The sequence below is a fragment of the Myzus persicae genome, unplaced genomic scaffold, assembly GCF_001856785.1.
Source record: "Myzus persicae strain clone G006 unplaced genomic scaffold, MPER_G0061.0, whole genome shotgun sequence".
Lineage (NCBI taxonomy): Eukaryota > Metazoa > Arthropoda > Insecta > Hemiptera > Aphididae > Myzus > Myzus persicae.
Genome location: NW_019103867.1, coordinates 408,807 through 435,715, shown reverse-complemented (window position 1 = coordinate 435,715; position 26,909 = coordinate 408,807). Strand labels below are relative to the sequence as shown.

Below are 26,909 nucleotides of genomic sequence, written 5' to 3'. Positions count from 1 at the left end.
CTAGTCATGATAATAATCGTAGAAATATGCAATTGGAACACATACTGTAAAGTACCGTACAACGGGGAGTTGTCTCTACAATTTGAAGTTCAATATGGATTAAAGCAGAGTGATGTAACGTCTCCTATATTGTTTAATCTGGTGCTCAAAAAGTCATATTTTGCTATGAATGTGATGCTCAGCTATAGACTACTATCCAAAGGTATGAAAGAGAAATTGTATACTTTTTTATTCGCCCTATAGTAACATGGCCCTGCCCAGCACAGGGAGACAAAGAAAAACTACTCACCTTTGAAAGGATAATTGACAGACCTGTTCGACAAAATGGTGAATATGAGAGAAGAAAAATGAAAATCAGGACGTTTTATTTAAAAAGCCGAATATTAGATTATTTCTGAACGTAAAACTCTCGGAGTTTGCTGGTCATGTTTGGCGAAGTGTCGAAAGTCTTACAAAAAAACGTCTTAATCAAAAAAAAACCTATTATCAGTTCATTCAATATTTTCAGTCATTGAAATTTTGAGGCCACTTGTTCTCATGAGCAAAATATTGTTTCTTTTTTTACGTATATTTACGAGTGTATTTTTATTTTTATTTATTTCAACAGAATAATTGGCCCTACTGAACATGCTTGGGCGAGGGCCCATGAAGAGTGAACCAACAATATTTTTGTTACGGATCTCAATAATATATTATAATATTAATGGATATTATTGATCAGGTGTGTACCTATAGTAACTAATTGTCAAAAACCAGTATGAACACCCTTATGAAAATATAGGTATGTACTATATATATATATTTGAAAACAAGACTGATCATTTTACTGATAATAAAAGTAATATTTTTCAATAATTAATACTATATTTTGAATACTACAATAATGCTTTTAGCGAACTTGTTGAAATAAAATATTTTTGTGGACATCATACACCTCGATTTATTTATTTTTGTATCTCATACGTCTTTAAACTTTTTTCTACGTAATTCTAACATGCCTACAAAATTAAAATCAAACATAATTCATTATTTTAATTTTAATTTTAACATACAGCCATCAAAGCAAGTATTATTATTGTGATTTATAATTTAAATCGTAAATAATTAATTACTATATATTTTTTTCATCGCTGTTACTTTTCTTACAATAGCAAAAATTTGTATTCTTTATTATTAGTCAATCCCACACTTAATATTTTTTATGAATTTTAATTCGTGATGGTTAATATTAATCATTTTGTGATATAATCAAGTTTTATTAGATTCTGAGCTTAGTCAAGTTGAATAAGAATATATAAATTGGATCAAAAATATAAACTGAACAAAAAACTTGTAAAATTCGCCAAACAGAAAATATTGATTTTGCAAATTATAAAAGTGACTTTGCAAAATATTGCAAACTATTTGCAAGATATTGGCACCTGTTTGAGATGGATCGGACAATGTTTAGGGGGGAGTGCTGCTTGAAGTCCCCCCCCCCCAATGTTGAAATGATTGCCAGAGCGCACCACGTTCCTTACTTCTTTCGTGTTTTCAATTTTGTCCATTTTATAGAATATGTTTGCATGCTTATTTATTTGGTTTTTAGGGCACATATGCATCTGCCATTATGATAACACAATAACAATATGTACATATATTGTAATTTGTAATGCATGTATATAATTTTAATGATGGTGGGTGATAACTTATAAGTATAAGATATCTTGCACACAATAATAATTGACTTAATGTATTACAACTTAAAAAAAAATGTATAATAATATATTAAAATAGTAAAATACAATATCGTTTACCGATAACACTAATACATAATATATTTATTTATATATGTATATTATATCTAACATGACACACGATTTCAGACGAAATGTTGTATATAATAACAATATTAATCATTGAAATAGCTAGTATTGTGATATGATAGTATAATTAGTAATTCGTCATCTAAAACAAAATATAATATATCATAATAATATGTATGATTATTATTGTAGCTCAAAATTAATTATCATCTGTAGGTACATGTTCTTCGGCACGTTTCTGAAAAGAAAAAAAAATGAAATATGAACAAATTGTGATACACGCAGCCGAGTTACGCGTAAGGTGGGCAACAGGCGTGGGTGTAAGGGTGCGTAAATATAACCTAACCAGACAAGAAAATATACTACGGATAGGTAGCAATAACAATCACCAAAGTCTAATCACAATAATTCACATGCTCACCAGAACACTGAAGTCCGTAGCTTAAGGACTAAGGAGTATAATAATGGTATAGTTGTGCTTAGATATTACTGCAGACTTGTAAAGTAGGTACTTGATTAAAAACATTTGAGTAAAAATTTTCAAATACTTTTTAAGTGCTCAAAAAAGTATTCGAATAAAGTAGTCCTATTATTTTCCCAAAGTTTCTAACCAAGTACTAATTTTAAATAATTATTTTTTTTAGTTTATATATTTAGTTCATTAGTTTCTATTTTAATTTTTATCAAGTAAAATAAAGATAAACATTGAGGATATGTAAAACAATATATATTTTTTTACTGTGAATTATATTCAATTGAAAATTAAAATACTTCGATAAAGATAACAGTTATGATTATATTTTTAAAGTTCCATCAAAGTATACGGTGTCAAATGGTCTATAAAATTCACATAAAATATGAAAATCTTTTTAGTTGATTTATAAAGTTAAAAAAATATTTTATACAAAATTCGAAAGAGTTAAAATTATCTATAAATACTTTTGAACTCCGTTACTTTTCTTACTGAGTGTTTGGGTACGTCGTTTTAAATGCTTTTCAAAATAAGTATTATAGTATCTGTATCTGTATTTGAAGACTTTTAAAAAGTATCTTTTACCATCTATCGTATACTGTCCACTATATTTTATTATCTACCTATTAATATCTGCGTGGGTGTGTATTTGCACCAACAATGTATGAGTGTATAATATACCTTGGAAACTTTTTCGCCGTAAATTGACCAAAACGCTGATTTAGCCATCGTTTTGTGACCGGTTTGTTGGTTGAATGTGGAGCACTCTTCGAACGGTGGACAGTACAAGTGCAGACTTACGGCCTTGTCAGTGTGACTGGCGTTTTCTACTCGGTGTAGTCCCATCGAATCTGAGGGAATAACACAAAAAATAAATAAACAAAATGATTAAACATCGATGGTTTTCGAATTTCGTTTTTTGTATTTGAAAATACCCCTATGCTTTATCAATTATCATCACCTATTATTGATGAAATATTGAATATAGAATATAATACCCGAATTGTGAGTGTATAGGAGATTGGGAATTTAGATTTTGGAATGCCATAAGGAGAAAAAAATGGAATTATAAATATTTAATTAGACAGGAAGTTACAGGATACACTACTGCAGGTGTACGTAAAACAGATCTCGCACATCTATGTGCAAATATTTCAAATATTATGTAAAAATGAAGCGAGTCGTTCAACCGGAATTATGTATATAAAACATATACACATATATGTGTTGATAATTAATGCGGTATATGTATTCATATGATATTATTATCATTAATATGTTATATGTGCAGATGAGGTGAAATGCAAACAACGTTTTCGTATGTTTTTGTTTTTTGCGTGTTTGGGCAGATATAGGTAAATACTTTTAGTTAATCGGTATGTATAGGTACACTGAGATACCTATAGAGAATTTCTCTTTTTAAACAAGCGCACAAAGTTCTGTCAAATTCGCGTCAATTAACTATAATATGTAAATGTAATACCCCAACATAATACAGACAGAGTCGACGGAAACCGATACAGCGGTCAACCGAACAATATAATCATGACAAATTTTAAATTTCATCATTTAAATTGGTTAGGTTATTGTTTTTGTATTTCGTATTACTATGGCCGGGAAATTCTTCTTTTTTAAAAAAAAAATGTTATGTTACCGAACAGATTATACTGCCGTATTTCAATTTTCGTATTTTATGTGTGCAATTTTTATTTTATGCAAGTCTACTCTAATATAATTTTTAAAAAAAGACCGCATTTTAAAATTCTTGAGGTTATTTCTACAATTTGTGGATTGTCCTTTGGTTATAAAAATTAAAAATTTATTTTTGTCAATTGCTAACCCCCCCCCCCCCTTTCTACTGTAAATTATTTAGTGGATAACATATCAAGATTAAAATTCAAATGAGTATTTTTTTATTTATTCATCTTTGTGTAAATACTACATAATAACATAATAAGTGCATTATAATAAGGAGTTTGGAAGACATATGGGCTATGGTGATTTGGAAATCGTAATAATTATTAATTTATATTTATAATTTATAAAAACAGTTCAGATATAACTAATACTAGATCTATTTTTATTATATTTATTTTAAATTTTCGTAAAAACATTTTAACTGAGAAACTACTCGTTTTCAACTAGGTACATCAACATTTTCAAAAACGTTATCTACTCAGTATAGCTTACAGTAAAAAATGTGGTCTTCAACTTAAAGTATATTTTAAAATTCCTTAAAATCAGAGTTTCAATAAATATTCATCATCGAAGCCAAAATAGATTTGTGTGCGTGGTCGGTGAATCAACCTTTACAAAGACGCAAAAACGCACGGCTTTGGTACACTTGACTATAATTTTCCGGCAAGTGAGTGAAGAGATTGTTGTGTGTCGAAACGATTTGTAGTTTATCTCGATAAATATATTACCGATCTCGAGTCAACTGACGTAGGTACTTATAATACACGCAGACAAACACCAAAGTGCGTATTATATATGCCGTCGACGTGGATAACGTCAAGTGTTCAAGTGTGTTCTGCTAATGTTCGTAATCTTGTAATAAGTTATAAGTATTATAACGCACTGTGCACGAGCGCGGATTCGCACTTTAAGTCGTCGTACAGCGAAAACAACATTATCATTTATCGTGCACTCTATACCTATATTGTGTGCATACGGTATACATAGGATTGATCGATTTTATTACATATCAAGCGAGATACGAGAGTACTACTTGAAGAGCTTTGGCCGATCGAAAGCTAATATATATTTATACAGCAATAATATTTTATATTGTATATCAGCAGTGAGATCACTAATCCACAGGTGTGTACATAATGTATTAAACCATCTATTGTTTTCTGCGAGCGGACGATATTTTTCCTTATCCCCCCAAACGATAGTAAATAACGAAATATGTATATAAACGATTTAAGGTTTAACCATTCGTTTACAAAAACAGTTGTTTGATGACGTAGGTAGGTATATACACTCCAATATACACTATAATATTATTGGTAGGTACTGTATTCGTGTCCTAACGTCACGCCTTGTCACATAATTATAACGAACTAATTAACCAAAAAATATAAAATGGTAGCACAGGCGTCAAATACGCCGCCACAGAGGGGGGGGGGGCTTAGGGTAGTTTTATTTATCGTCCCAATGTTTGTATATTATATTATATGATATTATAAACGGTGAGATTTTATTAAATATGTCAGTAAAATATGTGAGTGATAACGAAAAGTTTTGTAACGGGGTCAGGGTACACTTATAGAAGAAAAGGACAAAAAAATATTGGCTTCCTTACCATGAAAAAACTCCCAGTTAAGTGACTGACAGGTGAAGTGTTGTACCTACACTTTAATTCGATCGTCCAATTTAATCGAAATGCTGTATAATATATTAAATAGCTATTCAGATAACGCGTAAATGAAATCAATATATTTCATACTTTATAAGTCGTCATTACACAAAATAATTAACGGGTAATACAGATTTGATGGCACTTACGATATATTCACATGTAGGTGAAAATTATTGCAGTCTGCAGAATACGGTTACCGAGAGTGTAAAGTCCATTTCGTGACAATTAAATTTAAACGAATGTTCACATAATAATTTATTTGTGCTACTTTGTTTCATGCATTTTCAAACGACAAAAAGAATGAAAACGTTCTAAAATGCTTACTAAATGCAATGAGTACTAAATATTCAGTAGTTGGTAGTGAAAATTGTGAATTTAAAAAAAATATACGAAATATAATATAATATATAATATACGAATATACGCCAGAAAGAGTGTATAACAAAATCTTCAAAATTCAATATACTGTACAGTAAAATTACTGTTTACATAACTATTGTAAAAGTCGGAGACATCTATACTATGTATTATTGTAGGTTTGTCGTGTTTGGAGAAAATATTAGTTCTTACGATAAAATTTAAATAATGACTCTTGCTCAGCAAGATAGCTAAAGTATATCTACAAATTATGATGATAAATTAGTATCGATAATATATTAGATGAAATAAATTTCTCATCTATATGTCTATCACATACCACACTTTATAAATGAAACTTTCGGAGCACTAATTTTATGTTGTACAAAAACAAAATTCACCTTTGACTAGGGCGTGATAATTCACGAACTAAAAATAGTATAAAAACTATCTAAATATGTGCACGATTATGTGTTTATTTCATTTAAATCGCAAGAAATTTAAACCAACGTTTATTTATTTGTCGAGTCCTTGTAACGTAAATAATATAATTTAAAAAAGAAATTGTCCATAAAATGCGTCTTATTATATTTTTATATTTAATCATGAGATGTTTAACGGCAGGCTACAGGTGCAATATGATTGTATTCATTTCACTTACCTATGTACTTAATATATTTGGACCACTCTCTTAAAACCACTACAAATATATGTTCATAATTCCTATATAAATATAATATAATATAGTATACTGACGATGGACCTTCGGGCCCTATAGCATATAATAAGTACCTATAGCTAGTGCACATGCGTAGTTTGTCCTCGGTCACACCCGCCCAAACTTTAATACTTGCACATAATTCTATAATAACGCGTGTTCGAATAATAATGGAAAATGGAAATCATGTATGGTTTAAACATAATTAGCTGTAAGGATTTTTAGAAACAACGATTTCATAATAATTGTTAAATTTATCGGTTTGCCAAAAAATACCATACGAATCGCACATTGCCTTGATCGACTACAGACTGCAGTCTAGAGAAATTCGTCTTTTATAATATTTCGGTTGAAAACGAAAACCGTCGAAGGGGACAAGTCTAACCACTAACGGCACCTCGAGCAGTAATACGTAATAATTTACCCGGAAGTCAAAATCGAGACCATAATATCACGACTTTAGGCTAACTAATGCTATAATATGTTATTGTGACATTTTATTCTGACCGTTTATGTGGCACACGCCGTCCGTTTCCAGGAGCGTCCGTCCTATTTCACACATGGGCTGGAGCTGTTGGTCGTCTTCGTCTACGCGGTCGCCGTCGACGGTGGACTTCTCGGGCCACGCGAACCTCACTTCGGTCAGCTGTCCGGCGAGCATTTTCATTATGCAATCCGACTCCGGGTGGTTGTGTATGGACGAACCGTCGCCCTCGCCCCAGCACAACACCATCAGGTTGAACTTGCCGTTGCCCGCGTCCACCAGGTTCCTGGTGTACCGGAACTTGTTGAACTTGGCGTACTTGAGCCACTCGGCCGGGTCGCTCCGGTACGACTCCATCAGGTACTGCACGTACTCGACGTTGACGCGGTCCTCTGCAAACACCCTGTGCAGCTCGCCGATCAGATCGGTCAGCCGGAACTTGCCGCCGCTGCACCGGTCAGCGTCCTGCCGCACCACCGGCCGGTACACGTCCGACGGCATGTTCCGTTTCCGGCAGTAGCCCCGGATGGCCCGCACCGTCGAGCTGCAGTCGTCGTCGCCGCCGCCGTCGTCCCGTTGCACTTGCTCTTGCGTCGGCCGGCTGCACGGCCTCTTCGTCGGCCACGGCATCGGCTGTTGTTGCTCGCTGTCATCGTCGTCCATCATCGTGGTCGGAACCTCTCTTCTCTTGACGCACTGCTGCTGTTGCTGCTGACTGACGCGTTCCATACCAACACCTGCGCAGACACACTGATTATAATATATATATATATATATATATATATGTACACATGTCCCAGTTAATACCATGTGTGATGCTATATCACCCGAGCTTGTACCATGCACGATGCTACGTCACCCGAGTTTAAAATTGTATAATCAAATTTGCGGCGGACAAGATACCGCGAGCATCAAACGATACCGAAGCTGGTACCTTACTACTGCAAGATAAACTGTGCCTTGGTGTGGATGACGCGGAAAAAGTTTGTTATTTTATGTGGACGATGGTACGATCGAGTACGATGATAATATAATTGTAGTTTCCGTACCGGAAAGCGCCTGTTTTTTATACTGCGTCCGTATCAGACCTGGCGCGTCCCACCTCGACGAGGCGCGTTACCCCACTTTTATATTTTTTCCCGGTTTATATACAGGGCGGTGGTTCTTTGATCGTAAAAGATACTAGTTGTTTGACTAAAGCTGTCGAATATATTTGTTCACATAAATTGAAGTCATTAAAAAACACCACTAAAAATTATTTTATTTGGCAATTTTGATATAATTTTGTTATAGCTTTTTAAGTATTTATTAATCATTAGATTGATACATTTTAAACTTAATATCCTGAAGCGAGATATTGTTCTGAGTATTATTTATTTATGTATAAGCGACCAGCCCAGACGTAATGAGAACAGGGGGTAAGATTAAATTAACATTAAGGGTAAAACTAACCTGGTAGTTAATCAGTTATAATTATTCAAAGTTGGTTTAAGCGGAATATTGCACTGGAACAATTATTTTTCAGGGTGCCCCTGTGCAATTCCATTCCGCTCACCATCACTTTAAACAAAGTTGTAAAATAAACTTTATTTAAAAAAAATGTTGCTTTGTAGTTTGTAATGACTTCAGATTAGATAAAAAAATGTACTACAATAGTTTTCGAAATAATGTTAGTTATAATAATATTTTTTTATGACAAGAATCGTCCGGTATCGATAGACAGGATAAGATAGTTAGTAGTGCCTACAATTATGTTTATATTATATTTTGCACACAAAATCATTCGCTCAATCACGTACCTCCTTGTACAAGTAGAAGTCGGTGTCGAAAAGGTCGATTATCCCACATTCATAGCCACCCACAAAATAAGGGGAGCACATGAGTTGCAACCCGTAAAAAAGGTATGCAGGAATTGTGTCTTAAAAAATCCAGAACGCAATTCGAGTGTTTTAATCAGGGGTTCTTATACAACTAACAATGAAATAATTAATAAATAAATAAATGACAGTTATAAACATATAATCACAAGTCAATCAAAAATTTGTTCATCAAATGTGAGAAAAAAGTAAATAATAAAATAATAATAATAATGATATCAATCCAAATTTCAGTCAAAAATTAGGTTTATACTTATGAGATATGCTTATCACAAATTCTAATCTTGTTATTTTATTTTTATTTAAAGATATAGTATAGGGCATAGGTAAAATATAGACGTCGTGTTTTTATTGTTCATGATGAGTGATGACGATAAACGAACTTGCTTATTATTTCTTATCAATGATATTGCTTGAATCGGTAAAAAAATCCATTCATTATCATAATTTATAATATTAGGCATGTAGTATAATGTATCGAAACATAATATTAGAGTCCAGATTCCCTCGTAATCAATACACCGGGAAACGCAATAACAATTTTACCACCTAGCCAATATAGTGGGACGCAATTCGAGTATACCTTTTTTACGGGACGCAACTAAGGTGCCATGAAAATAAGCAGTTTAGCCTAAAAACCTTCCCCTATATTCAATGTAGGTTGTCAGTTAACATATACAAACACTCTTAATTACATACCCAAGCTTACCAAGTCAATGTGTGCAGGTAGGCCCCGAGTTGTACCCGAAATCATAGATTTAACCGAATCAGTCCCTCGATATTAAACGAACAAATTATACGGTTTTCCAAGATTTTTTTGATAAATAATTCAAAATAACCACTCGTTATAAAACAAACACATTTATATTTTTACCTTTTCAAACTCTAATAATTTAGTGTCATATTTACAAGAAGAAAATTATTTTTTACATTATTGTAATACGGGCGAGCTAGCTATATGAACCATTAGGTGTCTGGATTACCAGAGTTCACCCAAGTCGTAAACATTTGTTACCATATAGGTGTACACAAATACATATATAATCATGTAAGTAATTACAACTCGGTAAGTTTGTTGTAGTATAGTACGTTTAAGGGCGAATCGTTTTGCCGTCGTCGATGGCTCGTGGTAAATAAAAGCGGATTCGAGGAATTTATCAACAATGTGATGAGTAATACTGGACACGTAATTATACAGGGCGATTCTATTAACTCAAACCCGTCGACACAATATTTTGATATGCAGCATATTATGCTATCATAACTCGAAAATTCTAAACGAAAAAGCCAAACCTGCATACAAATTACCAGTAACAGTACACACATCGTGTTGTATAATACGGATTATAATTCATTATAATATGTAATAGTGAGTAACACCGATTGTCGTTTGAAGATCAAAAGTCAATGCAACTGGTGCACTCAAACGTACTTAAGCGTAGTTACAATGAGTAGCTATTATTACATACAACTCGTGCAAACCGCATATAGGTGCCCGCCTATCTATAATGCTGTAACTGAGTTATTTACACGTTCGTGTAAATATTAATTCAAAAAGACAAAAACGTTTCGATCGCCCCGGCGTGTATAGAGATATATCGATCGATTCGTATATTAAAATAATCGTCCTGTATATTTTGCAAAAACACACACGGTAGGATCAAAATTCAAAACCCACCGAGGCTTCGTCGAACTCGTATAATATAATTGTAGGTATGCGTCGGAGTGTTTTCTTATTTTTCAGCATATAATTAACCTTATCAATATAGGTAGGTAAATACATATAATTCTCGGCTAAAACGAGTTGCGGCTTTCACTCAGATATTTGTGCGATTCTACCGTATAATTTAACATCACTTTCAAACATGTACCGCAAATACCTGCAATATATACACTATAATAAACGCGATAAGCGACTGGACGTAAACAAACCATTAACTGGACATATATATATACAAGACCTAAGTTTTTTTTTATCGAGGAACAGTAAGAAAAAAAAAACATTATAAGCTGTACCGCTACAATAACAACTACCACTGCGACTGTGTTAATGGACATCAGACTGCAGTATCGAAAAGTATCGAAGATCCTATACGACGTCCTTGTGCAATTGTCCTGGGTCTCTCACCAGTACCTACATATCATTCATTTTAAACAGGTGGCGAGGCCCAATTACATAATTTAAATAAATATTTTAAACAATAACACCAAAAACGAATACAATAAACAAATACAATAGGTACAGATATGGATTGCGAGATGTTTCATAATTAGTTTATAGTTTTCATGATTTGGGTATACATGTGGTGTTAATATTTCAGTTACTTTAGGTCTAAAATATAGGAAATAAGTGTTTAGGCTGCGCGTGCAGCACTGCGAATAGACGTGCACAACGATGAACTACTAAAAAAAATTAGACAGTCAATATTTTCGAGCAAAAGTCCAAACGTACACGGCAGTGTTCGGTAAGTATAATGTTTCAAGGCTAGTAAATTCTTATTATGTCGAACGCCGATAGGTACCTCGAAGTAAATTGAAAATTGAAATCTCCTTGAAACTATACCATTACACTAAAATACCATTTAAATAAAACCCTAAATACAGGTACAACAACCAACGATCAGTGTTATAGTATAATATATCGTGTACAGTTATTGAAAACTAAAGTCGTACACTCATATTTGTTATATATATTATGTATTTAGAAGATAAACTTGAATATCGGCCAAATCTTGTTCACATATAAAAATATTAAGCTCTTTCAGAATATTATTTATAAAAGTAAGTCTATATTTTATTTAAACAGCGATGGTACTGATAATCTAAAACACATTACTAGATTCTTGTGAGGCCATAGGTAATACTGACTCTTTTAATGGATATATTATAATATAATATACAAATATACAATTAACTATTATTTATTTAGGCGTATTTAAAGATTTTAAGAAAATAGGAATACATATGCTAGGTACCTATTTAGTATTTTTTACACAACGCAAATTATTGGAACTACCTCATATATACCATGATTTTTGGTCTTTGAACTCTTTATAATTATGATTTTGTTTTGATTTATCAGAAAAATATTATTCGGTGTGTAGATTAACATTTATACTATACTCTACAATAACTTAAACAAAATACCAATCAGCAATTACCAATAAACAATAATAGATAATCAATGTTTTATGTAATAAAAATAATAAATTGGATGCTCTATATGTATGAGTAGTAAACAGTATTTCACGAGCAAAGAAAAGAAGTATTAATTATTCCAATACTCTCAGATTTTTAGCTAATTTTATCTTATTGTGATCATGGTTTAGTGATTTAAGTATTTACTGTGATCTTAGAAAACTTTCCAAATAAAAAAAAAACCATAAATAAGCTGCTGGTTAAGGCATTGAAAAATTCCAAGAAAAAAAAAGAAAACATTGTGTATTGATTAATTAAAATTTAAATGTACCCTTTACAGTTGAAAACAATACAATTGGTAATTAACGAGGTAATTCTCCGTATACACGAAATTAATAAAATGCTTGCAATTCGTAATTGTAGGTAATAATACAATATTTAAATAATTGAATACACATCACCCTGTAATAATGGAGTATGCATAGTATCATTTTCCAAAAGTAATAATTTTTCAAATGTTATACGAGTTATGTTAACGATATAACTATTGAAAAACCTGTGAAATGCCAATGTGTTACATACTTATATCATTCGGTATAGCCGGTAACTGTGTGTATGTAATAATACAAACGTAAAAAACTAGATAGGTAATAAGGTCAACCATTGGCGTCAAAACAATAATAATAACATTAAACCATATTTTTGGGGCTAATAATTCAATTGGATTTTTTGATTTTAAACACTTTTGTATAATCACGCCCGTTTATTCGGCAGTAAATTTCAATGGGGCTTTTTAGGATTTTTTCATATAATATATAGCTCTGTAGTCCCATAGTAACGACTAACGAGTATGCATACAGACATATTATACCTACATTCTTCAATTCTTGGGCCATCCAGACAAAAGCTCGCCATTGATGTTCGAGGTCATTATCAGACTGTAAGTATTATGAAGAAATATATTGATTCTATCACTACATTAACAGTTATTACATAAATTAATAGTTTGCGTTTAACAATGGTTTAGTTTCAACAGTTTGTTTCCAAAGAATCAGGTTTATTTGCAACTTACAAACGCATTACGTATAGGTACCTAATATATATATACATTTATGTCACAATAAATTGTTCTACACAAAGTGTAGTACATAATTTTTTACTGCAAAATCAGTAGGATAAAACATTTCCCGTAATATAGAGTACTGTCGAACTTCAATATTAGGATTATTTTCCTTGCTAAGAGTTTTTAACATACACCATGATTTTAATGTTTGTTATTACATTTAATGATATAGAATTCAGGTATTGTAACTATATTATAATAATAATGTACAATTTCAAATAAATATCTTATCTAATCTGCCGGCCTTTGTGCGCTAGATTTTCTGTTTTTTTTTTTTGTTTGACAGGTATGTGTGTATATGTTATAACTTTTATACATACTATGTTATAATAATATAATAATGTATTTGTACTAATTAGCTATTAAGGCACAGCCACCAGCCAGACAAGGCATTTATCTAATAAGGCAATAACACGATCTACAATAACGAAACTATTTCATGACGAATGTATGGGCATTTTGCGTCATTCACAATCGCAATGGAATAACAATTTTAATGAAAACAAAATTCCGATTTGATATTATTGTATTTTTTCAAGTATACGCATATTAATACGGACGTCAAGAAAAAAGTAAAAAATATATAGGTATTATTTTATGGACAGGAGGGAGGTGACAAATATAAACATTTTAAGAGGATCATACACCCGCATTTTGTTGCTCCGACCTAACATGGCAAATTGACTAATACATATTAAAATTAACGATACGACAAAAGTGCACTTTAGAACTCCCAACGTAAATTGTCTATGCCACGTGACCCACCCACGTGCTCACACAACAAATGTGGATGCAGTGGCGTCCTCTAAACTAATCTCAGTGTTTTTTTTAAGAGGACACGAATATTTTTAAATACCCTCTGCTTCAGTAGCTTTTAGAAGTGTGAAAAATATAATATTGGATTAGGTACCGTCCATTCTCCATTGACAAAACTCCAGTACAATCCCAGTGGACTTAAGAGGGCCTGCCTATGTAAGTGTCGTCTCCATTTACGAACGTATGGCCTGCCACATTTTTGTTCAACAGAGTCGATTGCGTTTTGTTAGTTTTAGTATAAGAATTAATTAACCTATCATAAAAGTTAAAAGCAAGAACATTATTTGTTGGATTTTTTGATAGTTGAATTTTTAAGCTGGATATGAGCATTTTTAATTTTTGACATATTACTAACCTTATTCATAGCATACGAATTAAAATATCGAAAAAAGGTGACACTTAAACACAGATAATGTTCTTACATTTAAAGTCAATTATAACTTTTATGTATAAACTAACAATACACAATCGGTTCTGATGAATGAAAATGTGCAATGCCATTAGACGGAGATAACTACACATACATGGGTAGCAGCATCCTCTCGAGTTTTTAATTTTACATTTAAAAGGGTTAAAACAGCATACTTTTAAAATATGAAAAGTAGAATTACGTAGGAACCAAATCCTTCTCCTAATTATCATATAATTTATACTTACATTAACCACAATAAATATTATAACCATATAGTATTGAAAGTTAGCGAGAACAGTAATTATAAGGGTAAGCGGTCATTATCGCCGGTTGTCTTTTGTGCATAATTATTGTTAATTTTGACCCTTTTTGTAAGACAATTGCGCATCGTATAACATTATATATAACATAATATATTTTTTACATTCTTTTGTTATTCAGAATATTGATGTGCATTTGATGTACTTACGATAATTTGGTGCAGGTAAACAAACGATGCGCAAATGTTATAAGGCCGTAATTATTGTCATTTTTACTATTTTTAAAATTATTTTCTTACAATAGGATATAATTACTGTATGGCACTATATGCCGGTACCATTATAGATGCTTACGCAGTGTGCGCTGAATAAAATGTTGTTTAATATATACATTAACGTTGTTTAAGTTGTTAGTTGAAAATAACAAATACCTGATAAATAAAAAGATGGATGTACAATAAACGAGTAATAATATGTCTAATATACATTGTAGTTGATAAAATAGAAGCATTATTAATAACCGGGCAGCATAATTATTCCAAACCGTAATAATTTGATAAAAATATATGGTTGTAAATGAATATCAAAAGCTATAAATAAATAAAATAAATGTATTTACCTTTAAATTTGAATTATGCTAGAGGAACAATTATAATGTATACGTAAAATGAATCAACAAGTAGGTATAGTTCGAGTTTTCTTATTGATCGAGTTCTTGTACCTTATTAGTTTGATTGTTTGCACGCAACTATACACTCGTGTTCGTATCATGAACTGGTCATTCAGTCTGATCATGTTTTTATCGAATCTGTAGGCAGGTACCTACACCAATTTTATAACATTTATAAATTATACAAGTAGGTACGCTACCTACCACTTGATAAATGTCAAATATATAAATTATACGCATCACATTTAAACTATTTCAAATACGTATGATATTTTTAATATAAAAAACAAATTTTTATTATAATAGTTTAATTGTTTTGTTTCATGAATTTATTATTATTATAATAGTAATAAATAATTGAATTATATTCTCTCTTACAAAGAAGTTTTTATTTTTTACGTATTTTGGCACCTAAATAATATTGAGTTAAATATTTAAATGTATCGTTATGTTGATTACATTTTTAATTTAAGCGTTTTTCCTCAAGTTTAATTGGCTCTAGCAAAATAATTAATTAACTTTTAAGATGCAATCTTTAAATAAAAAATATTTGAAGTAAGATCACTTATATCATTAAAAATGTATAATACCACTGAAATGTTTTTATTTGTGTTAGAAATGTATCTACAAATTTCAATAACAAATCTCTAAGATATAAAGAGCATCTACATGAAATGTACTGCACTCTATATATTGCATCTCACAAATTGCAGAATCAAGCATGTAATCATATAAAAATAATAATATTAATATCATATTATGATCATGTACATATTCATATATTTATATTACGATATTGCAAGAACGGTTGTAAGTCGTATATGTATTGATTTTTGATAACACCGATAGAAAAGAGATCAACAATTGCACTGCAATAATTATAGCAGTTGCAGACCTATGGTCCGTGATCAGTGCACCATTAATTAGGTAAGTGTTAATATCGGCGCAGCACGTGTATGCATTTTATTTATTTGCCTGCACTATATCCCAAACTATGTTGTTTGGGCTAGGTTGGTACCTAAAATTGTTATGAGTTTGGGTACTAAGATACGAAATTATAAGAAAAATACTATATAAACTATAAACCATGGTTAAATAACTTGGTTTTATTAGGTAGTTTTTAAAGATATTATATAATAAATATATATTATGATTGTATACAATATACATACTATATATTATTATAAAGAGTTAAAGTTTTTGAGGTCGTAGGGGTAATCTGTGGATCTACTGAACCGATTTTGAAAATTCTTTTACCAATATAAAACTTCATTATTTGTGTAATGTATAAGTGCAATAGGCTATGGATGACCAATCTGCGGCCCGCGACATTTATCAAATATTTACAACAAAAAAATTATTTTTGCGCCGATAGAATATTTTGGTATGTCCAACGCGGTATCTGTATTATTAACAACGTAATCGCAACAAAAGTAATAATTCTAATCTAATCTGATAAAAATATATACGAGTAGACACCAGCTTGTAGCAAATTGTATTGTTAAAATAAAACGTGGCTAATAACAGTCATAATCTATGCGTTCGCTGTGAATGTTGAGTGCGTTCAGTGTGGAAAAGTACGTACTTTTTTTATTATTTTATTATTTATTTTAAATATGAGTGGTGCAAAAAAGAAAAATAGTAGAAGAAAATAGATAGTACAGTGAGGAGTGGGAAGAAAAGTACTTCTTTATAATTCAAAACACAACATTAATGTGTTTGATTTGCCGAGAAACAGTCGCTGTATTTAAAGAATATAACTTTAAAAGGCATTATGAAACAAAACATAATTATTATTTGAAATTTAGTAGTGAAGTGAAACAATTGAAGCTCAGGGAGTTTATGTCACAATTGAAAATTCAATAAAAAAATGTTTGGTTCAGCATTAAAGCGACCATCTGATATCGTTATTCTGTCTCATTTTTGATTGCAAAAAAAAATAAAAAATTTTCAGATGGTGGATTTGTGAAAGAATGTTTGGAAGCTGTAGCAAAGGATATTTCACCCGATGAGAATAAACTATTTTCAAATAAAAGTTTATCCCGACAAACAGTATGTCGTCGAATTAATGACATTTCAAACGAAATTATTGTAAAACTACGCGATCGAATTCAAGATTTCAAATATTTTTCTATTGCATTTGACGAAAGTACAGATATATCAGATACAGCTCAACTTGTAATATTCGTTCGTGGAGTAAATGAATCATTTTAAATAACTGAAGAAATGTTAAAATTGATAAGTTTGAAAGGAACTACAAAAGGTGAAGATATTTTTCACGCTGTTGAAAACAGTTTATGCGAAAACAATTTGGATTTGGAAATTATTTCTGGAATATCAACTGATGGTGCACCTGCTATGGTTGGTAAAGAAAAAGGAGCTATAAAATTACTGATCGATAAAATAGAATCTACCAGAAAAACTAATAATTTTTGGAAAAGAGATGATTTATTTATAATCCATTGTTTGATTCACAACAAAATCTATGTTCTCGAGCATTATCGATGAACCATGTTATGCAAGTAGTCATAAAAACAGTGAATTACATTCGATCACATGCGCGTCCCCACCGACAATTTAAGGAGTTCCTGAAAGAATTGGATTCAGAATATGGTGACGTAGAATATTTCAGTCATGTCAAATGGTTAAGCGGTGGAAAATGTTTAAAGCGATTTTATGAGTTACTTCATGAAATTGACTTGTTTATGAATGATAAACAAAAACCAGTATTAGAATTAAGTAATGACGAATGGTTATTAGATTTATGCTTTTTAGTGGATATTGTCGAAAAACTGAACCAATTAAATATATCATTACAGGGAAAAGATAATTTAATAATTGACTCGTGTAATTACATCAATGCATTTCAGAAGAAATTATTGTTATATGAATTTCAATTCAAAAATAATAACGTTCAACACTTTCCATTGCTAAACGAATTGAAAATTTCAAAACATATCGATAGCATTAAATATGCACAAGAAATAAGGAAACTTATAGCTGCTTTTGAAAGTCGTTTCACTAATTTAGACAAATACAAGACAATATTTGAAATATATTCATCTCCTTTTCATACTGATGTCAATTCGGCCCCAGAATATCTTCAAATGGAACTCATTGACTTACAATGCTGCAATAATGAATTAAAACACATTTTTGAAGCATCAAAATCAAAAATAGATTTTTATAATATTAATATCACAAAAAATTTTTTTCCCAATTTGAGAAATCTGGCACAAAAAGTTGTGAGTGCCTTTGGATCGACTTACACTTGTGAATCGTTTTTTTCGAAAATGAAATTCGCCAAAGATAAATCACGCTCAAACTTAACAGATGAAAACCTGCAATATCAATTATGGTGTGCAAATACAAGCATTTCTATTGATTTAAAAAAGCTTAGTGAACGAGTTGAGAAGCAAATATCTCACTAAATAGTAATGTTTACTCCATTTTTTTTGTATTAAATACTTTTATTATTTTATATGTGGCCTAATTTTGAATAAAAAAATATGTGATTATATTAATATTTTGGCTGATGACCTTTTTTTTTTGCAACCCTATATGTGGCCCGCAGGATTGTAATGTATTTACAAAGTGGCCCGCAAGATCATTTGGGTTGGTCATCCCTGGGCTATATTTTAACCTGAAAAATGAAAATACTTTTTCGTGTAGTCAGATTTGCACAGTAAGTCGGAAAAAAAACACTCGAACGCAATTGTTTCTTACGAACGCAGTCTTAACGATGAGATATATATTATTGAGTTCTATAAAAAAGTTGTAGCGTTTGATAATGCCTACAAAAAAGTTAGCTACAGCATATGTCTAACTTTTATATTTAAAAGTAACAAAACTAATTATATAGATAAAAATGAATCCCTATTTTTCTTGATCACGGCATCACTCGTGAACGGCTGGACTGATTTCATTATTTTTTTGTTACATTTGTTATTGTCAGGAGAAGCTTTATATGAAAGAAAAAATTAAGACAGTTGCACGGAAAATTAGGTATTAATTAAAATAAACGTGCAAATTGTACATATATTGAAAGGTTAGGTTTTCCTAAGAGAGTTTTCAGTTACCTGCAACTTGACCTTTTGTCTGTCAAATGTAAAAAATCGGCGTGTAGATATGAATTGTTCCGAGAAATGAATTTCGACAACCTATTCTTAATTTTTTAGTAGAAATTAGTATTTCTTTTGTTTTTTGGTTGCCATTGGTTAATCGGACGATCAGGTACATAAGCAAGCATCAAATCAAATTTATGCAAATTGCCTACCAAGGTGTCTGAGTTGAACTTATAACCGCTCGTCGGCGTGTCCACAATCAAAATAAAAAAATAAAACATATTAGTCTTATAGATTATGCACCTAGGTGAATTGTCTACTTGATAATATACTGTTCGCATTATCACGAGCGAGTCTCATATAGATTTGACATTTTTAACGGGCAACGAAGTGCACGGGATCAATTACAAATAATATAAACATATAGTTCATACGAAGTATGAACTTATGAATTCAATGATAAATAATCGGATACGGAAAACGATTCTGACCGAAGAAGGTCAAGTCATCCAACTATATTACTAATTACCTATAAGTAGGTATATTTTATGATATATTTGTGTGGCAATCGAAAAAAAATCCCCAAAGCAACTATTTAGTACTTATTTAAATTATAATAGTAAAAAAAATATTATTATGTATTATTATATATAATAATTAATAAAAATTATTTATGAAAAAATAATAAAAATAATAAGGTGCAACTTGAAAACACTTGAAAACAAATAAAGGTTATTATGGCATTCAGTACCTCTACACACATATATATATTATATTTCATTCTTCAATATTTTATCACAAGTACATTTTATATCTATATACGCATTATATAATATATAAACCAATGTGAACCAATTAGACGTACAAAATCAAACAGAAACGGTAAACACCCGCTTTAAAGAGTTAGTTATAAGACAAAGTGAAGATAAATAAAATTAAGCATTGGAGACTTTTGACAGCTATGTCTAAAATTGTAAGAAAACGAACCAATTGAACCGAACCTGACTATAATTTTATTATAATTATTATATATATATTTTTTTTTTTTGGCGCACTAACTAATATTATATTATATTATAGTATTATAATTACCTGTATATTTTTTTTTTATAATTTTTAAGATTTAAAAACTAAATGATTGATTTGGTGATTTTTTCTCGGGATTCATTTAGGCATGTCCTATTCTATACTCCTACTCTGTCCTACCATATTGTGTAACAATGATAATATAAACATTAGGTGAACATTTCAACTTTCAAGTATCTATGGTAATTCGTTTTGAGCTACACGAAAAAAACTAAATTGTTTTGGTTGAAAATAGGAGTTACAGGTTTTGCGTAAAAATTCCCGTTTTCACTTTTCCCTGCTATTAAACTCCGGTTTTCCTTTTTTTTGGTGATAATGAAAAGTATATTGGAAATTTTATAATGACCACTGTCCACTAGTATCAGCAAATGCTTTGAAATTATCATTTTAATGTACCTATTTAGTTATGTACACAATATATAGTTATTACTTAATACGCTGCTCTGACCTTGATTACTTTAAGAAGTGCACTATATATTGTTAAACCAACTTATTATATTTTTGACTATTTTCATTACTCAAGTGCCATAATCACACTTTGGTACCATATTAAGTATACTTCAAACGTATTGTCAACACACTACCAATTAACTCAATTAACTATTTCACGATACCTAGCTGCTAAATAAATAAACATCCTAAATGGCTATATGGATGATAGGTAGTATCGAGCCGCCTATTAAAACCACGAGACAATAGAGAACTCGGAAAACAAGTTATTGTCTATTGATAATATTCATTGTGCACTAAAATCGCAATCAAAAGTTGCCGACTGCCTATGTATAACTGTATAAGTAAACCTGTCATCGTGTGCAGGTGGTTAATACAATGACAAGTCACTAGTCAGCTAGAACAGACTCTGTCCACGTTTGCTGCCTCAAATCCTTATAATATTATTGTATTACCACAGAATAAATGAAATTAATTTATTAAATTTCATTTAGGTATTCTGTGGTATTACTATAACACCACTGATGGTTGTCTCTATAAACCTGTTGGGCTCTATCATTTTTGATCATCTTTCAGCTACGTGCACGTGGCCCTTGTTAATTTCCATGGAGCACGTGATACAACGGCGGTTTTAAAAGTACCTACCTACAGCAGTTGAAGCGGCAACACAACGTTCAGGCAAATGTATAATATTTTGGTACCTACCTACGTGTCAAGATGATATTATAATCGTTGAGATTTGAAATGCCGTGCTATACATTTTTCGTTGAACTTCTATATCGTATCAATTTAGAGCTTGGATTATACTAATTAGTTAATTTGATCCGTAGGTATGTGTTGTACATACCTATATACGATTATTGTGATAACGTAGACCATGAGTTTTCTGTTTTGATTTCATTATACCATAATAACTCAATTAAAACAATCTGCAGAAAAATAAAATTCATAATTAGTATAGGTACTCATTACTTAAAATGGTGCGAATAGTCATTGCGCAACACTAGACGTGTACAATAGGTACATATATGATTTTTTTAATCCTCTTTCAATAACCTCTAAATCCCATTAAGTCAACCAAGCTTCCGTAGTGAATATTAATCCGTTTTTAAATCAAAAATGGTTTGTTTCTCTTAAAGTTTTCATTTCTTATATTGTTCTTAAACGTTAGAACTTTTTTTATCCAATTTTTATTCATTTTATAAAAGTTTTAAATTTTAAACATTTTATACCCCTGAATTATCATACCAAATAAAATTGAAAATGTCAACCTTTCTCTCTGTAGTGTTTCTGTCCTCGTGTAACAGTTGGAGATCTACCAAGCACTTATGTTCAAGTAAAGCTGTAAAGAGATTTAATTTTAATTTCAATTTCAATAATAAAAATCTGTCAAGTAGGTAGGTAATTACTTTGCTGTCAGCATGGGTGTCCACTGTCCAGTTACCTCATCATTGCAGAGTAATGAATGTGTTAAATTTGAATTACATTATAAATTATTGTGCATGATGAAAAACGATTCTAGGCTATGACGGTCTTAATTGTTTGTAATTCAGGTTACATAACAATCATTTTAACAATAATTAACATTTTAATAACTAATGTTCATATAAGATTCTGAGCAGAGCAATAAAGCATTATATAGCGGTTGGAGGATTGGGGTTCGAACCCCTCCGAAACCTAGGTATATCGTATACATTTATTATATTAAAATAATAATATAATTATGTATTTTTAGTTCATGTATTAAAAATATTTAAAACCCAATTCCAATCAGGGAATCAGTTTTTTGGCGGAAAAAATGCATGCTCATGTAAGGCCCCTATTCCCTAATAATATGTATAACTTATATATGTATATATTTTTAATCAAAAGTTAACGGTTAATTTATTGTATTATTATTATCAGAGTGGATTTAAAAATTTATAAATCCACTTTTACTAATAAATATTATATTCTTTTAAGTTTTAGTATATATTATAGTTTAACAATTATTATTCATAGGTATTGCTGTCAAACTAGTCTCCCGAAAAAATAACCTCTTACCACCCCATAAGTCCACTCCCAACACTATCTACATCATTCGAAAAAATTCTAAAAAAGGCTCATTCCTCTAGATTCCATGGCAAAAACTATTCCAGATACATAATTTGGCTTCAGACCACTCACCAACTCCATAGAGTAATTGACACTATATCATCATCACCCGAGAAAAAACACTACTGCGCTGCTGTCTTTCTGTATAATTGCTATTTTTAATCTAATAAGAAAAATAATGAATGTTTATTTCATTGCCTAATAATCTATCAGAGTTTTTATACTATTTGGATTACCTATATCTAACAGTCATAATCCAATAAATAATTATCTTGTAAATGTGATTTTTCAACATAATATGGTGTAAATAGTAAATTAATTTCCTATTTGATTTTATTATATATCATATATTAATAAGTTTAAGATAACTTATTTTAATAATCGGCTTAAAAGGTAGAAAGACAATTAAAATGATTATATCAAATAAATAATTGGTTCACAAAAATGTAAATTGACAAGTGTTAAGAATAAGCCCGGTGTATTCCTTAATCTGGTGTGAATAAATAATTAATGATGAAAAAAAACATGTGATATGCGTATGTTATTAATACTTTTATTGTATAGAAATTCTAAACTTCTACTTACAAATTTACAATTTACTGAAGTCATGTGAATATGGACATCACTTACAGAATAACACATCTTTGATTAAGCTCGCTTTGAAATGATTTGTTGATAACAATTAAATAGTTATTTCAACATTTTTTTAGCTAAATATATGAAGAAATCAATGACAAAAGAGACAATACTTTAGAGTTAAGTAAATTTTAATAAAAACATTACATTTGAGTGATATTCATATTTGACTTAAATATACAACAAACTATAAATTAACCAAAACTGTTGTACAGTTATGTCTTATACTATTTTAGCACAGCAGAACATGTTTATACATATTATAAAGGATCCTCTAAAGAGAAGGCAGTGACACTTTATTAGTAGGCAGTGCAATAGTTGACAATAATACACCAATGTCTTGTAAAAAATCTTCATATTTCTATCATATAATTTTAGGAGCTATGAAATGCACTTCTATACTTCATCATCGATTATATCAAATGAACCTTCACGGTTACTTTTAACTTTCATGATTTTTCCTTTGGTCACTTTTGCCCAACCTTGAACAGCATCTCTGTTTAATATCCATTCAGGTGACACAGCCGTTTCAGAAGCACGCTGTAGTATGACTTCATCACTGGTATTTTTAAGATGACGTTTTCTCTTTATCTCAGTTGTGGGTTCATCTAATGAAGAGTTGAGTAATTTAGCTGATCCATTGAATAAATGAATACCTCTTGATTCATCAGTATTGTCTATTTTGAGTTTTTTATGTTTTTTCTTTTTTTCAATTATTTCACTAAAAAAAGATTAAAATACAATACTAATTATATTATATTAAACACACAGGGCTCTACAATAAAAAAAATATTTTAGAAGTATAAGGTATAACACACATGGGAAACTTGAAATTATTGGCATCAAACACACTCAACGTGTAAGTTTTGATGTTTTGTTGAGGTTACTTTTAGAATGCCATAAGAAATTATATTTCAGTAATCGTTCATTAGGCAATCTACCAGACTGCAGGATTTATTTATATTTTAAATGGTGAACTACTAGGTAACAAGATGTTTTAACCCATGGACTACACATTTTTTCTTCTAAAGTTGATCTCTGTATCAGTTTACCAAAATAATTATGGAATGAATTAGTTTTATTATTTTTTAAGCTAAAACTGATTTTTGGGTTTGAATAATTCCATACAATTCTTCAATTACCGACATTTTGTTTAACATGCACAATGAACCAACGAATAAACACCACACACTAATAATTATTGTTAATAATGCATAAAATACTACTATCACAGAATTAAAATATAATTTTTTATTTAACTTCTTGCAGCATTGGCTATTGGGATTCTAGTTATATTATAGAAAATTGTCTTAAATTCTAATATTTATTATTTGCATATTATATTTTACATTAATTACAATATTTTACAATTTATTTTGAAGATTCTACTTTGTGATGTATTCTAAATTATATTGCTTAGTATTTTTATGTATTCAGTGATATTATTGGCAAACAGAATAAACAGAATAAGGTAGAATGACAGTTTTCTATTTAAAAATCCAATAATTATATAATATGATTATGAAAAGAATCAAGCACACATAATCCGCACACCAAATACAAATAATTATTAATTATTGTCACTACGAACAGATTTTGCCTAGTGGCATCATGTATATTGAATGAACACTTATATTTCCTACATATTAGAGACTTTAGTTAGTTACAAGAGTTTATTAACTTTATTTTGCGTTACATTTTACCTTTCTAAATGTTTGAATAAGCTTTTAGCAACAAATTCTTGAAATTCTGGAGTCACCTTGATAAAATTGTGATTATGTCCATCGTCTTCGATAATATGTCTAAGAGATGGTTTAATTTGTACTGTGTTGATACCTAAAATAAAAAGTTATTGTATTAGCAGTTTATCTATTAGTTAGGATAGTTACTTAAATACTTATCAGAATAGCCAGGAACATTTGTATATTCAATTTCAATAATTTAAATTAATCTGAGTAAGATGCACAATTGTTCATAGCATAGTTCCACAAGGTCAAATTGTATATTTTTATATTTTAATACCTTTTTTATTCTAAACATATTTACTAATATTCTAAGTGGTATTAATGAATAATTATTTTTAAATTGAAATCATTAAATGTTGGAAAAAACAATTACCTATTTTATTGATAACTTAACAAAATATCTAAAATATCAATAACATATACATAAATAGCAGATGTTCCATAGACAAGTCTGCCCAGCGACTATTAACTTCTTCAAAAAGAAATCATAACAATATTATAATTTCTAGTTTCTTTTAAAAATAAAAGAATAAAATCAAAAATACAAGAAAATTCAAACATATTTTCAGAATTCTTAATGCTTCACTAGATTCATAATTGTACTTTTGGAATGTAAACAAATCTAAGCTCCTTCAACAAAATTATGATATGAAATAAAATCTCAAGTTATTTTTTTTAAAAACACATTTGCTAATTGTACATGAAACAAAGATTGTACCAACATTTTTCTATTTAAAATAAAATAATTTTGATTCAATGTGAACAAATTATTGTTTTATATTACCATATTTTTTTTTTAAATTTATACACTGAGTTTCTGTACTTTACAGTTACTTTAAAAAACAAAACTAACACTCACTTTTAATTTTGTCTAAGGACTTCTTGCTGGGGTTGCTGCTATATAAATCGTTAGTTAGTAGATCAGTGTCAATTGAGTCTTTAAGTATCCGCTTTGTGATCTCATCTTCCGACGACGAATCATCCGACATGGCGCTGACGTCTGAAAGGAGCAAAATAGAATCATTACCACCGGATTGACAGTTATCATTCTCATAAGCAAGACGTTTTAAATTTTAAAACACTGCTCAAACAAACGTCACAAGGTAATTTTACGAAATAACTTTTTTCCAATGATTATAGTACCTATGTTTCGTTCTTCGTTCGAATTAGCATTCCTCACGTCGCGCTTCAAGCAGCGTTCTTGGTTTTCCACTGTTTAAAGATAGTTCGGTTCTCCATAATTCAAACGTTATCAGATTATCAGACAATAATAATTTATTCTGGTGGTATCACAAAAGTACCGCTGTTGATAAGGATATATACGTGGTAACAACA

At 30.4% G+C, this 26,909-nt stretch overlaps 3 protein-coding genes across 4 annotated transcripts; 1 reads left to right on the top strand and 2 right to left on the bottom strand.

Annotated features, from left to right (window-relative positions):
* Positions 1–1,788: 1,788 nt before the first annotated feature.
* On the bottom strand, positions 1,789–15,631 carry LOC111035607 (cysteine dioxygenase type 1). 2 transcript variants are annotated; one of them, XM_022317286.1, is made up of 4 exons: positions 15,449–15,631; positions 7,227–7,940; positions 2,959–3,128; positions 1,789–2,043 (listed from the first exon to the last, which is right to left on the bottom strand). In XM_022317286.1, the coding sequence occupies exons 2-4, from the start codon at positions 7,930–7,932 to the stop codon at positions 2,005–2,007; spliced, it is 915 nt and encodes a 304-aa protein (XP_022172978.1). In that variant the 5' UTR covers positions 7,933–7,940; positions 15,449–15,631; the 3' UTR covers positions 1,789–2,004. The 2 variants fall into 2 exon arrangements, with proteins under 2 accessions (XP_022172978.1, XP_022172976.1); XM_022317284.1 differs by lacking the exon at positions 15,449–15,631 and adding an exon at positions 8,011–8,275.
* A 1,379-nt stretch (positions 15,632–17,010) lies between these two features.
* On the top strand, positions 17,011–19,025 carry LOC111035648 (general transcription factor II-I repeat domain-containing protein 2A-like). Its single transcript, XM_022317343.1, has 2 exons — positions 17,011–17,076; positions 17,454–19,025. The coding sequence occupies exon 2, from the start codon at positions 18,004–18,006 to the stop codon at positions 18,928–18,930; it is 927 nt and encodes a 308-aa protein (XP_022173035.1). The 5' UTR covers positions 17,011–17,076; positions 17,454–18,003; the 3' UTR covers positions 18,931–19,025.
* Positions 19,026–23,726: 4,701 nt separating this feature from the next.
* On the bottom strand, positions 23,727–26,856 carry LOC111035639 (uncharacterized protein C12orf43 homolog). Its single transcript, XM_022317338.1, has 4 exons — positions 26,718–26,856; positions 26,434–26,574; positions 25,533–25,665; positions 23,727–24,550 (listed from the first exon to the last, which is right to left on the bottom strand). Exons 2-4 carry the CDS (start codon positions 26,561–26,563, stop codon positions 24,226–24,228), a joined length of 588 nt encoding a protein of 195 aa, XP_022173030.1. The 5' UTR covers positions 26,564–26,574; positions 26,718–26,856; the 3' UTR covers positions 23,727–24,225.
* Between the last annotated feature and the right edge of the window lie 53 nt (positions 26,857–26,909).

Excerpts from the sequence above, each read along its gene's own strand:
- LOC111035607 (XM_022317286.1), bottom strand. The coding sequence starts at position 7,932 with ATGGAACGCGTCAGTCAGCAGCAACAGCAGCAGTGCGTCAAGAGAAGA. Across the intron at positions 3,129-7,226 it reads CGGCGTGTGCCACATAAACG|ATTCGATGGGACTACACCGA; the intron begins GTCAGAATAAAA and ends TTATTCCCTCAG. Across the intron at positions 2,044-2,958 it reads ACGGCGAAAAAGTTTCCAAG|AAACGTGCCGAAGAACATGT; the intron begins GTATATTATACA and ends TTTTCTTTTCAG.
- LOC111035648 (XM_022317343.1), top strand. The coding sequence starts at position 18,004 with ATGAACCATGTTATGCAAGTAGTCATAAAAACAGTGAATTACATTCGA.
- LOC111035639 (XM_022317338.1), bottom strand. The coding sequence starts at position 26,563 with ATGTCGGATGATTCGTCGTCGGAAGATGAGATCACAAAGCGGATACTT. Across the intron at positions 25,666-26,433 it reads GTCCTTAGACAAAATTAAAA|GTATCAACACAGTACAAATT; the intron begins GTGAGTGTTAGT and ends TTTTTATTTTAG. Across the intron at positions 24,551-25,532 it reads TTATTCAAACATTTAGAAAG|TGAAATAATTGAAAAAAAGA; the intron begins GTAAAATGTAAC and ends ATCTTTTTTTAG.